At 34.9% G+C, this 12,935-nt stretch overlaps 1 protein-coding gene across 3 annotated transcripts in view; it reads right to left on the bottom strand.

Annotated features, from left to right (window-relative positions):
* The window catches only part of RB1 (RB transcriptional corepressor 1), a gene marked incomplete at its 3' end in the record, with an annotated part of 133,762 nt that overhangs the window by 63,065 nt on the left and 57,762 nt on the right, over positions 1-12,935 (bottom strand). For all 3 annotated transcript variants that reach the window (XM_082859168.1, XM_082859169.1, XM_082859170.1), the window contains exons 12-17: positions 12,808-12,895; positions 6,823-6,939; positions 5,494-5,550; positions 5,378-5,409; positions 5,222-5,298; positions 3,974-4,170 (exon numbers count right to left, since the gene is read on the bottom strand). In XM_082859168.1, the coding sequence (XP_082715294.1) occupies positions 3,974-4,170; positions 5,222-5,298; positions 5,378-5,409; positions 5,494-5,550; positions 6,823-6,939; positions 12,808-12,895 (568 nt within the window). The remainder of the gene's footprint in view (positions 1-3,973; positions 4,171-5,221; positions 5,299-5,377; positions 5,410-5,493; positions 5,551-6,822; positions 6,940-12,807; positions 12,896-12,935) is intronic.

The following is a 12,935-nucleotide window of genomic DNA, read 5'->3' on the forward strand; positions in this document are numbered from 1 at the left end:
AAAAAAAAGAAGAACAGAGCATCATGATGTGAGCTGTGGGACAACTTCAAGTGACCTAATACATGTATGACTGGAAACCCTGAGGGAAGGGGTGGCGGGAGTCAACAAAAACATTTTAAGGAAATAATGGCCCCAAATGTCCAGATTTGATGAAACCTATAAGCTCACCTTTCGAAGCAGAACTCCAAACAAGAGAAACATGAAGAAAATTAAACCAAGGCACACCATAATCAAATTGCCTAAAACCAGTGATAAAGAGCTGCTGTGTAAGAAGCACAAGTACTCTAAAACCAAAATGCTATAAGATGCATAGTTTCTCACATGAGAAGCCCAGAAGGATGAGATGAGGAGGGAAAAAGAAAGAAAGGAAGGGAGAGGTGAGCACATACCAAGCAGCAGCAAGGTTCCAGACTTGCGAGTTAAGAAGCATCTTGGAAGTGGATCCCGCCTCAGACACCAGCTGATACTACAGGGTCAGGGATGAAGTACCCAGTCAAGCTCTTCCCAAATCCCTGACCCACAGAATCATGAGCAAAATAAAATGATTGTTTTAAGCCACTAATGTGTCATCCAGCAATTGATAACATTTCTAATGGCTCTTTTCTGTCAACATTTAATCCTTCCTTTCCCATCTTAAAAACTAATCTTCCCTCCACCTCACATACCTCCAGCTATACGTTTACTTCCCTTCTCAGACAAGACTGATGAAAGCTATCTATAATGACTGTCTCCACTTTATCTCTCACTCACATCTCATCCAAATTCCACCGCAATCTACTCCTGCCCCCACCACTTCTTGTAACAGTCCTTGCTACCTTCACCAGTGGCTTCCTTATTGCTGAAACTAATGAACACTCTTCAGTTCTTACTGACTGCTCCTACAGTGTCTGAAACAGCAAGCGCTCACTCAGACCTTTCAGTACCCTCTCTTTCAGAGAGCGAGTATGACACCACTTCTGATACTCCTCCAGTCTCTGAGGAGGAATATCAGATGCCTCAATCTCTTTTATAGGCTTCTCCTTTCTGTCTATCGCTTAAATGTTGAAGCTCCCCAGGATTCTATCTTTAATATTACCAGATGCATAGGTCCCCTACAAAAGGTTTTTATTTGAGGAATTAGCATAATGAGATTTGTTCTGCATTTATGAAAAAATTTCTCAGGTGGCTGTGAGAGAAATAGTATTAAGGCAGCAAGAGATGTGGGGAGATCAACAGGGAAAGTCCATAGTCACCCACAAAAAAGACCATTTGGAGAATAAAGTACCTGGTCTACTTCAGTTTACAAAGATTTCACCAAAAACATCGGATACAGTTTGAATATACTGAAAGTAAAATATCCAAATCTCACCTCATCATCTGCTAGCATTATAAACTGCTTAGCAGATTTAAGAGGTCTAAACATCCGGAAGTCATTCAATCTAACGCTTAGGTATGGTTCATTTTTTGTTTGTTTGTTTGGTTTTGGTTTTTTTTGCGGTATGAGGGCCTCTCACTGCTGCGGCCTCTCCCGTTGTGGAGCACAGGCTCCGGACGTGCAGGCTCAGCGGCCATGGCTCACAGGCCCAGCGGCTCCGCGGCATGCGGGATCTTCCCGGACCAGGGCACGAACCCGCGTCCCCTGCATCGGCAGGCGGACCCCCAACCACTGCACCACCAGGGAAGCCCTAGGTATGGTTCATTTTAAACCACCTCTAATCTTCCAAATTTCCAGAGAACAAGATTTCACTAGGTTTTTCAATAGATTGTTTAGCATTTTACATTCATATATTGCCTGTTAATCTCTCTGGGATCAAAAGAAACAGAAGTGTGCTTATTCCTTCTTATAGTTATTCTGTTCTTTATTATTTCTCAAGATTGTGAAGTAAAGATACTGAACCTTTCCCTATGCAACCATTAACAATACAATGATGTTCTGTCTTTCATTAAATTATCAACAGGTAAAAGTAAGTAATAATATCACTTGATGTTTCCCTAGGTAAACAACACTGAATATGTTCTTATAAATCACTACAGTTTAATGAGAGACTCATTATAATACAGAATCAAATAACCATGAAAGTTTGCTCTGATTCTTGATCTGGATTTTGATTATCATGGGTGTGTTCCATTGCTCTGATTCTTGATCTATTGTATATGTTGGTAATGTGGGTATATTTAATTTGTAAAAAATCCTTTGAACTACAACTTGTGATATATACTTTTCTGTATATATGTTATACTTCAATAAAGAAAAAAATCCTAAAGCCTGTGAAAGCTCAAATAGATCTATAGTATGTCTCTTCTCTAAAATGTCAATTATTCTCACAGGAAAAATTCACATATTGTGTTTGTGTAGGATGACTTATCTTCACAGTTACCCACTACCACTCCATTCTTTACAATTAAAACAGTAGTATGTGTTGATTTTTTAAAAATCCAAACATTAAAAATCATCTATAATTTCATCCCCTAGAAATACCACACTTAGAATTTAAATTCAGAGGCTTATTATGACTTCCACATCATCCTATTATTAAAAAATTATACCCTTTTCCAGACTTTGTGCATGTCACTTTTTCTCCAAAAATTCTCAAAAATAAAGGAATATTGTTTTGAATCCTAGAACACCAGTAACTGAACTAAACAGGCTTGAGCACAAGCAGTTGTTAACCCATACATTTCTACTATTTCCTCCACAACTTTCAGAGCTCATGTCTTTTCTATATCCTCACAATGTCTATCTCAATGCAAGGCATACAGCAGATGTGTACTGATGGAAATAAAAGTAGTTCTCTAAAAGAATGAGAATAGTCACTTTCAGATAATACAGTGATGTCTTGATTTCAATTTCTAGGAAGAGAGGGCACAACAGCCTCTGAAAAGTACTCTATCTGCTTGTTTCATTTATTGATCTATTTATTTATTTTTGCTACTTTCATTTAACCCCCAGATTCTGAGAGTTTCCTCCTAACCACTCCTTTTCTTCTACAGTGGAAGCTCCTGTATAAAGGAGTTACCCAATTCAATCTTAGCAATAGTGTCTTTCTATCAACTTCCCATACTTCTCTCCTTTTCTATCCACTCTGTCTATACAGCAATACAAGAAAAGCACTAAGAAACAAGTTACTCTTAGACATTACATTTTTAAAATATCAAAAAAGTAAAACTTGGTTTACATGTACAGATTAGGATTCTAATATAACTAAAGTCTTAATTTTTCTATTGCCATTTCTATATACTGATAAAAATGAAAAGATATATGCTTAGCATATGCAACAATTTCAGAAGAAACCAACTCTATATTAATCTAAAAACCTGATGCTTAACAAAGTATTACCCAACTATGAAGATTTAAAGAGCATAACAGAAGAACTCCATATAAATATTTTACTATTACTACATAGGAAATGTCACCTTTACTAAAATAAAGCCTTATCAATAGGTTATACGCTATAAAATAGACTACCTAGAGAATATGCTTTGTGCCCTTATAATGCTATAAACAATAACTATAATTGTGTAGATTTTTGGATTACCTTTAACAATGGGACAAAAAAATCAGATAAAATTGAACTAAAAATCTGTATTTTTAAATCATATCAATAGCATAATCTCAATTTTTTTCATCATTTTGTTGAAATTTTAAGAGCAGACATTTAAATTTTCATACATGACACCTCTATTTTAAATAAAGTTCCCAAATACTTTAAAGAATTCTGCTTTGTTTTGAAGTGCCAAGCTTCAAGAAAAGCTATTCATAAATAAATCCCTGTATCAGACAGTCTGGGGAGCTCAAAGAAAACTCCATTCTAATATTCCACTTGCTTCTTGGGCTATACACTGAAACAACATTATTCAATAAATTTCATATTTGTAAAAAAAAAAAAATTTCATATTTGTTCTTGAGGTAAATATTAACAAATACCTCTCACTAACAGATAACTGTTATCCATATGAATATGAGTATCTTTAACTATTTTAGCTAGTTACTTACTGAGAGCCATGCAAGGGATTCCATGATTCGATGTTCACATCGTTCTAAATGCTTAATCATTTCTCTGGTCAAGTTGGCTTCTGCTTTGATAAAACTTTCAATCACTTTGTAAAAATCAAAAGCTTTTAAATTAAGTACATTCAGAATCCAAGGGAAGGACAAATCTGTTCCAGTATCCAGATTCTGAGATGTACTTCCTAAAAATGAAAGAAAAATGTAACTTAGGTATGAAATGTTAAGCCTTGAATGACATATTTTTTGGTTTGAAGGTTTTATCAAACAAAAAATTAAAACACAGTAGAAAGGCTAAACAAAAATTTTTATTTAGAACATAATTTTTTATTCTGGGGTCCACAGACTCCTAGGAAATAGGCTTCCAAAGTTTGAGTGTATGTGCATATATATGTCTTTCCTGGATAGAAGGCTCACAGCTTATATCAAATTTTCAAAGGTTTAAACACCCTAAACTTGTATCCGGGACACGTTTAACATCTAACCAGCAATGCATTAGCATATCCATTTTAACTGTCTCATTAATCCTCGATTAAGAGAGGAAGTGATTCTTTAAGATTTTGACAATTTGATTGGTTAGTAAATATGTTTTAATTATGCATTTCTTGGTTATAAATGAGGATTCACAGTTGTCCATATTTGTTTACTAATTTAAGTTCCTCTTTTATTATATATCTGTATCCTTAGATAAATTTTCTTCTGTTGTTTTTTGCAAACAAAACTTTTTTTGGACATTTGCAACATTATTTGCAAAATAATACGTGTTTAAAATTATATTTAAAAAAAAAAAACACTACTGATGACCTCTGTTCTGTTTATCCGGTGGATTCTAGCTCCAACCTTTTGTCTCATAACCACAGAATATATATGTAGCAGCGCTTCCATATTAGTGGAATCTGATCAGTAGTACTCCTCAGGCATTTTACAGTCTCATAAGTCTTTGAAGGGGTTTCAATAGGTACATTTCCTGGATTCAGGATAGTCCAGAATAGGAGTCTAGTGAAATTATTCCCAAGATGACATGAAATAATTCAGGTTAATAAACCACTTTATGGTGACCACATTACGGTGACCAATTGCATTCTTCAATATATACTGATCTAAAATATGCATTTCTTCTCCTTAACTCCTTAACTTCTCCATTCCGTCCACCACAAAAAACCATACCACACATTAGGTAAGTTTTTTTTAACTTTAAATTGAACTAAAATGTTTATTTACTAAAATTTAACTTACTGCTATAGGTAGCCATTACAACCTCAAGAGCGCATGCCAACAAAGACATATGAAAGATGTTGTCATTCAGGAGTTTGCTAAAGGAAAAAGAAGAATGATTTTGTAACATTTACTTTTAAAAAAAGAAGAAATTGTTTTACTAAAACAAAAATTTACCTAAAATTTTGAATGGATAATCGTTCTTCTTCCTAAAACAGATTAAAAAAAAATTAACTGAAGCCTTCTTTGTGTTAGCATTAAATTTTTTTTCTATTATATTCTTTTAAACTTACTGATTTAAGCATGGATTCCATTACTCGGTAATACAATCGGACTCCAAGTTTGTATCGCTACAAAGAAAGAAAAAAAATTAGATCCCACTATTTTAGAAAACCATAACAATTACTGATTTTTTAAAAGTTTTCTCTTGAGACACATTCCTGATCCTTCTTAGGAATATGGCTACCAAGAGATCACAAAAGCTTGCTTGTCTAAAACTCAAGATTTAAGTATAAAATGATGGTTTTAACATTCCTGATAAATTTTCAAGAGGAGGGGTCCAGTAGTTGGTTTTCTATCATTCCACTTCAGTCTACATCATTCAACAGATATATATGTACTAAGAATATATTACGTACCTGGTACTATTTTAACCATTTTACATACTAATGTAATACTTCTTGTGACCTAGAACACATATTTTCAAGATAGCTCTCCAGGATTAAGATAATAGTCTCTTTCCATAAAACTGGTCAAAGGCAAAAATCAGACCTACCTGATCTTATAAGCAAAAAGTTATCAAACAACTAGTTTTCATTAGTCCAAAGAACAGTCAAATTTTAGATAAACACACACACACGCACACACACAAACACACACCAAAATCCTTCATTCCAAATTATGAGTACAAATTTCATATATAACCAAAAAGAACTTTTAAATATAATGGTTTAAAACACAGATGGAATCAAAATATAACCTCACTACACCGAAATAAATTTGTATAGTAGATTACAGTTTTCAAATATATTTTATATATTACCTCATTAATGCCACAGAGAAAAGCAGAGCAAATATAGAAACCTGAATCTCAGAGAAGTTAGATGACAGCTCATATATGATAGAACCAGATATAAACCCAGGGCTCTGATCCAGAGCCCACTGGCTTACCATATATAAGTTTTAGATTTTCTGAAATAATAATAGTAGTAGTAAAAACAATATCATTTAATAATATCACTGATAAATGGCATGTATAATATGATTCCATTTGTATAAGTATATACACACATGAATATTCATATATGTAAAAGTTAAAGAATATACACCAAAAACTTAATGTTAGCAAGATTTTGATTTTTTTCTTACTATATTTTTAAAATTTTCTACAATTCTTCTAAAATTTTCTGCATGTTTACTTTTGGTTTCTATAATGGAGTGAGAGGAGCTGTCCCATAAAGCTTTCCATAAACAGCAGCATACACAAGCAGCTGGGATATGGTATCTTCCAATATTTTATACTATTGGACAGATACTATTACAGCATTTATACAACTGGGACAGATGTTGCATTTCAAATTATTTACTATATAGTGGCACTAATCAAAATGAACTCAAGTTACCTGTGATCCAATTTCCATACATCCCTGTCCCACAGCTTTAGCAAATTTCTCTTTAAAGATGTACCCAATATCCTTCACTCTTTTCAGGATACTTTCCTTTGGATTCACTGTGCAATTCTTTAAGAAGGAAAAACACGAATTAACATTGAGGATACTGTTTAATCAGAGAATTAACATTTTCTGTTCTATACTACATGACTTATCACTCTCAATTGTTTATACTGTGGAAACACTTCCACAATAAACTAGGTAAATACAACTACTGAAAATATGAGGAACGTAAAGGATTCCATTCTGGGATAATAGTGACCAAAAATACTAGAGTACAACTAAAAAACTCTATTATCTAAATTTTCTGCTGGCAAGTTAGGGAAGAACAGATTTTTTAGCCCTTTCCATTATCCATCAAAAACAGCCTCACAGATATTACAATTGATACCACAGGAATACAAATGATCATAAGAGACTACTATGAACAACTGAATGCCAACAAACTAGACAACCTTGAACAAATGGATAAATTCCTAGAAACATACAACCTTCTAAGGTTGAATCATAAGGAATAGAAAATCTGAAAAGACTAATTACTAGTAAGAAGAAAGAATAGGTAACCAAAAACCTCCCAATAAATAGAAGTCCAGAACCAGATGGTTTCACTGGTGAATTCTATCAAACATTCAAAGAAGAATTACTGCAAATCCTTCTCAAACTATTCCAAAAAAACAGAAGATGAGGAAACACTCCCAAACTCATTTTATGAGGCCAGCACTGTCCTGATACCAAAACAAGGACACCACAAGGAAAGTAAATTATAGGCCAATATCCCTCCTGAATACAAATGCAAAAATCCTTAACAAAATATCAGCAAACCCAATTCAAGAATACATTAATATTCTTGAAAGGATCTTATACCATGATCAAGTGGGATTTATCCCAGTGATGGTTCCATATCTGCAGATCAATCAATGATATGCCATATTAACAAAATAAAAGATTAAAATTATGTGATCATCTCAACAGATGCAGAAAAAGCATTGGACAAAATTCAACATCGATTTATGATAAAAACTCTTAACAAAGTGAGTATGGAGGGAATGTACCTCAACATAATAAAGGCCATACACGACAAGCCCACAGCTAACATCATACTCAACAGTGAAAAGCTGAAAGCTCTTCCTCTAAGGTCAAGAACAACACAAGGATGCCCACTCTTGCCACTTTTATTCCATAGTATTGGAAGTCTTAGAGCAGTTAGGCAAGAAAAAGAAATAAAAGGCATCCAAATTGGAAAGGAGGTAAAACTGTCATTATTTTCAGATGACATGATATTATATATAGAAAACCTTAAAGACTCCACAAAAAACCTGTTAGAATAAAAAAAATCAGTAAAGTTGCAGGATACAAAATCAACATACAGAAATCAGTTGTATTTCTATACACTAATAACACACTATCAGAAAGAGAAATTAAGAAAACAATCACATGTACAGTTGTATCCAGAATAAATTTAACCAAGAAGGTGAAAGATCTGTACAATGAAAACTTAAGACCCTAATGAAAGAAATGTTAAAAGACACACGTAAATGCAAAGCTACTGCATGCTCATGGAGTGGAAGAATTAATATTGTTAAAATGCCCATACTACCCAAAGCAATATACAAATTCAATAAACTTCTTGTCAAAATTCCAAGGTATTTACACAGAAATAGAACAAACAATTCAAAACTGTGCAGAACCACAAAAGACCCCAAATAGCCAAAGCAATCCTGAGAAAGAAGAACAAAGCTGGAGGCATCAAACTATATTATAAAGCTACAGTAATCAAAACAGTTTGTTATTGATATAAAAACAGAGATCAGGGCTTCCCTGGTGGCACAGTGGTTGAGAGTCCGCCTGCTGATGCAGGGGACGCGGGTTCGTGCCCCAGTCCGGGAGGATCCCACATGCCGTGGAGCGGCTGGGCCTGTGAGCCATGGCAGCTGAGCCTGCGCATCCAGAGCCTGTGCTCCACAACGGGAGAGGCCACAACAGTGAGAGGCCCGTGTACCGCAAAAAAAAACAAAAACAAAAACAAAAAAACAGAGATCAATGGAACAGAATAGAGAGTCCAAAAATAAACCCATGCACATGATCAATTAATTTACCACAAAAGAGCCAAGAATATACAGTGAGAAAAGGACAGTCTCTTCAATAAATGTGTTGGTAAAACTGGAAAGCCAGTTTCAAAAAAATGAAATTATACCACTGTCTTACACCACACACAAAAATTAACTCAAAATGGATTAAAGACTTGAACATAAGACCCGAAACCATGAAACTCTTAGAAGAAAACATGGGTGGTAAGCTCCTTGTCATTAGTCTTGGAGATGGTATTTTGGAATTGACTCTGGAAGAAAAGGCAGCAAAAGCAAAATAAACAAGTGGGACTATTTCAAACCAAAATGTTTCTGCACAGTGAAGGAAACTATCAACAAAAAGAAAAGGCCACCTACTGGATGGGAGAAGATATCTGCAAACGATATATCTGATAAAGGGTTAATATCCAAACATACAAAGAACGCATACAACTCAACACCAAAAAGCAAACTAGCTGATTAAAAAAATGGGCACAAGAAATGAATACACATCTTTCCAAAGAAGACATACAGATGGCTAGCAGTCACATGAGATGCTCAACATCACTAATCATCAGAGAAATGCAAATCAAAACCATTATGAGATATCACCTCACGTCTGTCTAACGGCTATTATCAAAAAGAGAACAAATAACAAGTGTTGGCGAGGGTATGGAGAAAAGGGAACCCTCATGTGCTGTTGGTAGGAATGTAAATTGGTGCAGCCACTGTGGAAAACAGTTTGGAGGCTCATCAAAAAATTAAAACCAGAACTACCATACAATCCAGCAATTCCACTTTGGGGTATTTATCTGAAGAAAATGAAAACACTCAATTTGAAAAGATATGCACCCCTATGTTCATTGTAGCATTATTTACAATAGCCAACAATAGAAACAACCTAGGTGCCCATTGATAGATGAATAGATAAAGATGTGGTATATACATACAATGGAATATTATTTGGCCATAAAGAAAAAACAAATTTTGCCATTTATGACAACAACAAGAATGGACCTAGAGAGTATTATGCTAAGTGAAGTAGATCAGACAAAGAAAGCAAATACTGTATGATTTCACTTATATGTGAAATCTAAAAAAAAAAAACAAATGAACAAACACAACAAAATAGAAACAGAGTCATAGAGATAGAGAACAAACAGATGGTTGCCAGAAGCGAGGGATGTGGGGAAAGAGAGAAACAGATGAGGGAGATTAAGGGGTACCAACTTCTAGTTACAAAATAAATGAGTCACAGGTATGAAATGTACAGTGTAGGGAATACAGTCAATAATTATATAATATCTCTGTACAGAGACAAATGGTAACTAGACTTACTGTGGTGATCATTTTGAGATGTACAGAAATATCGAATCACTATACTGTGCACCAGAAACTAACCCAGTGTTGTAGGTCAATTATACTTCAAAAAGAAACAAACTCATAGAAAAAAGATCAAATTTGTAGTTACTAGAGGCGAGGGGAAGGGGGAACTGAATGAAGGCAGTCAAAAGGTACAAACTTCCATTTATAAGGTAAATAAGTATTAGGGATGTAATGTACAACATGATTAATATAATTAACACTGCTGTATGTTATACATGAAAGTTGTTGGGAGTAAATCCTGAGGGTTCTCTTCACAAGGAAAAAAATTTTTTTCTATTTCTTTTACTTTGTATCCAAATGAGATAATGGATGTTCACTCAACTTATTGTGATAATTTCATGATGTATGTAGGTCAACCCATTATGCTGTATACCTTAAACTTATACAGAGCTGTACATCAAGCATATCTCAATAAAACTGGAAGAAAAAAATGTCTATAGCTTCTAAGATTTTACTTACACACAGAAGAAAAGATGGCATTAATTTTTAAAATGAAGACACCTGAACTAATAAAGAAGCAAATTCAAAGAAAAACTTAATGGTCTTCAAGATATGCCAACTCTGAGATAGGTCATTTGTAGTGTACATAAAACTCTGCAGTTAAACTGTTGCGCTTCATTTAATGTTAAGCTTTAAACTGAGCTCTGGAAAATGTCTTTGAGGCAGAATTTTCTACCCAACTGAAGTAGTTTAAAATAAAAAAGACTTCCTACATACTCCAAATGTTGGAGGGAATATTGAAAACAATATTTAAGAAGAGAGAGATTATCATTCTTTTAACTTCTACCATTATCCCTTCTAAAAGTTCTAAGTAACTGGGTAGCTATGTTTGGGAAATACTCTTGTGCTACAGATAACCCACAAATAAAAGCAACTTTATGCAAACTGGACAAACAAAATCAGTTTTGAGCCAACACAATTATGAATATGATGACAGAAAATACTCTGTTAATTCTTGGGGGGGGTGGAAATATAAACAAGACAACAAAGAATATGACAAAACCACAGGCAGCTTATGATATTAAATGGAATGTTAACCACGCAAAGCACTTACCAGATAAGCCAAATTTTAGTAAGTCTCCTAGCCTCATCCAACTGCCACAGATGAGCATTTCAGTGGCTCCCAAGCCTCACTTGATTTTAAAGGAGTAAAGGAGCAAACAAGGAATATAGACACTAGTTTTCATTCTCTCTCTTCCTCTCTCCCTTTTTTGAGGGGAGGGAGGCTAGCAGGGGTCCTTCAGATATCAAACTCAGGGTCCATCAGGAGTTGCCAACTGCAATGCACACAGGGCCACTCAAGAAATGTAAATGAAAGTGGGCTAAATAAAAAAGACCATAGAGATATGGCAAATGTTAAATCCTGTCTAATGTCACATTCAAAGAAAATATCTTAAAAGAGCCAGAGAGAAAAGATAAACTATAAAGGAACAACAGATGGACTGACAAAAAGCATCTTAGTAGCAACGAGAGCCAGGAAATAGTGAAGTAATATCTTCAAAGTACTAAGAGAAAGTAAAGGTCAGCCTAGAATTGAAGATCCAGGTAAACTACCTTACAAAAAATAAGAGTGAAGATATTTTAAAAAAATATTTATGTATGTATATATGTATGTAATTTATTTATTTATTTATTTGGCTGTGCCAGGTCTTAGTTGTGGCATGTGAGATCTTAGTTCCCTGATCAGGGATCGAACCCAGGCCCCCGCATTAGGAGAGTAGAGTCTTTATCACTGGACCACCAAGGAAGTCCAAGAGTAAAGATATTTTAAGACAAAAAACAAAACAAAAAGCTTGTAAGTTCATCCCAAACTAACCCCCACTAAAGGAATGATTAAAAGATGTATCTGAAGAAAGAAGAAAATAATTATGAAAGTGAGGTCTAAGTTGTAAAAAAGAACGGTGAGCAACACAAAAAGTAAATATGAGAAAATCTAAAAACAACACTGTCTAAATAAAACGATACTACTAATAATATCTAATTTGGAGAGTTAAAAAAAGCAAGAGGGCTTCCCTGGTGGTGCAGTGGCTAAGAATCTGCCTGCCAAGGCAGGGGACACGGGTTCGAGCCCTGGTCTGGGAAGATCCCACATGCCACGGAGCAACGAAGCCCGTGTGCCACAACTACTGAGCCTGCGCTCTAGAGCCCAAGAGCCACGACTACTGAGCCCGCGTGCCACAACTACTGAAGCCCGCACGCCTAGAGCCCGTGCTCTGCAACAAGAGAAGCCACTGCAATGAGAAGCCCACGCACCGCAACGAAGAGTAGCCCCCGCTCGCCACAACCAGAGGAAAGCCCGCGTGCAGCAACAAAGACCCAACACAGCCAAAAAAAAAATTAAAAAAAAAAAGCAAGAAATGAGATAATAGACAACTACATGTTGGTTGGGAAATGGGTGTTTAAAAAAACACTCAGTATTTTAACTTCTAATTTCAAATTTATTTGCCAAAATATCATAATAAATAATGTTTCAAATATGGCTTACATTAAAATAGGAAATCAGATTTTCTGATGGTTGATCACTTGCTGAATTTAAGATCATCATTAATTGCTGGATAGTATTCATGACAGTCCTAGAAAAAAATAGGAAGAAGTGTTAAGCAATGAAGGAAT

This window comes from Leucopleurus acutus (genome assembly GCF_964270905.1).
Source record: "Leucopleurus acutus genome assembly, chromosome: 18".
Taxonomy (NCBI): Eukaryota; Metazoa; Chordata; class Mammalia; order Artiodactyla; family Delphinidae; genus Leucopleurus; species Leucopleurus acutus.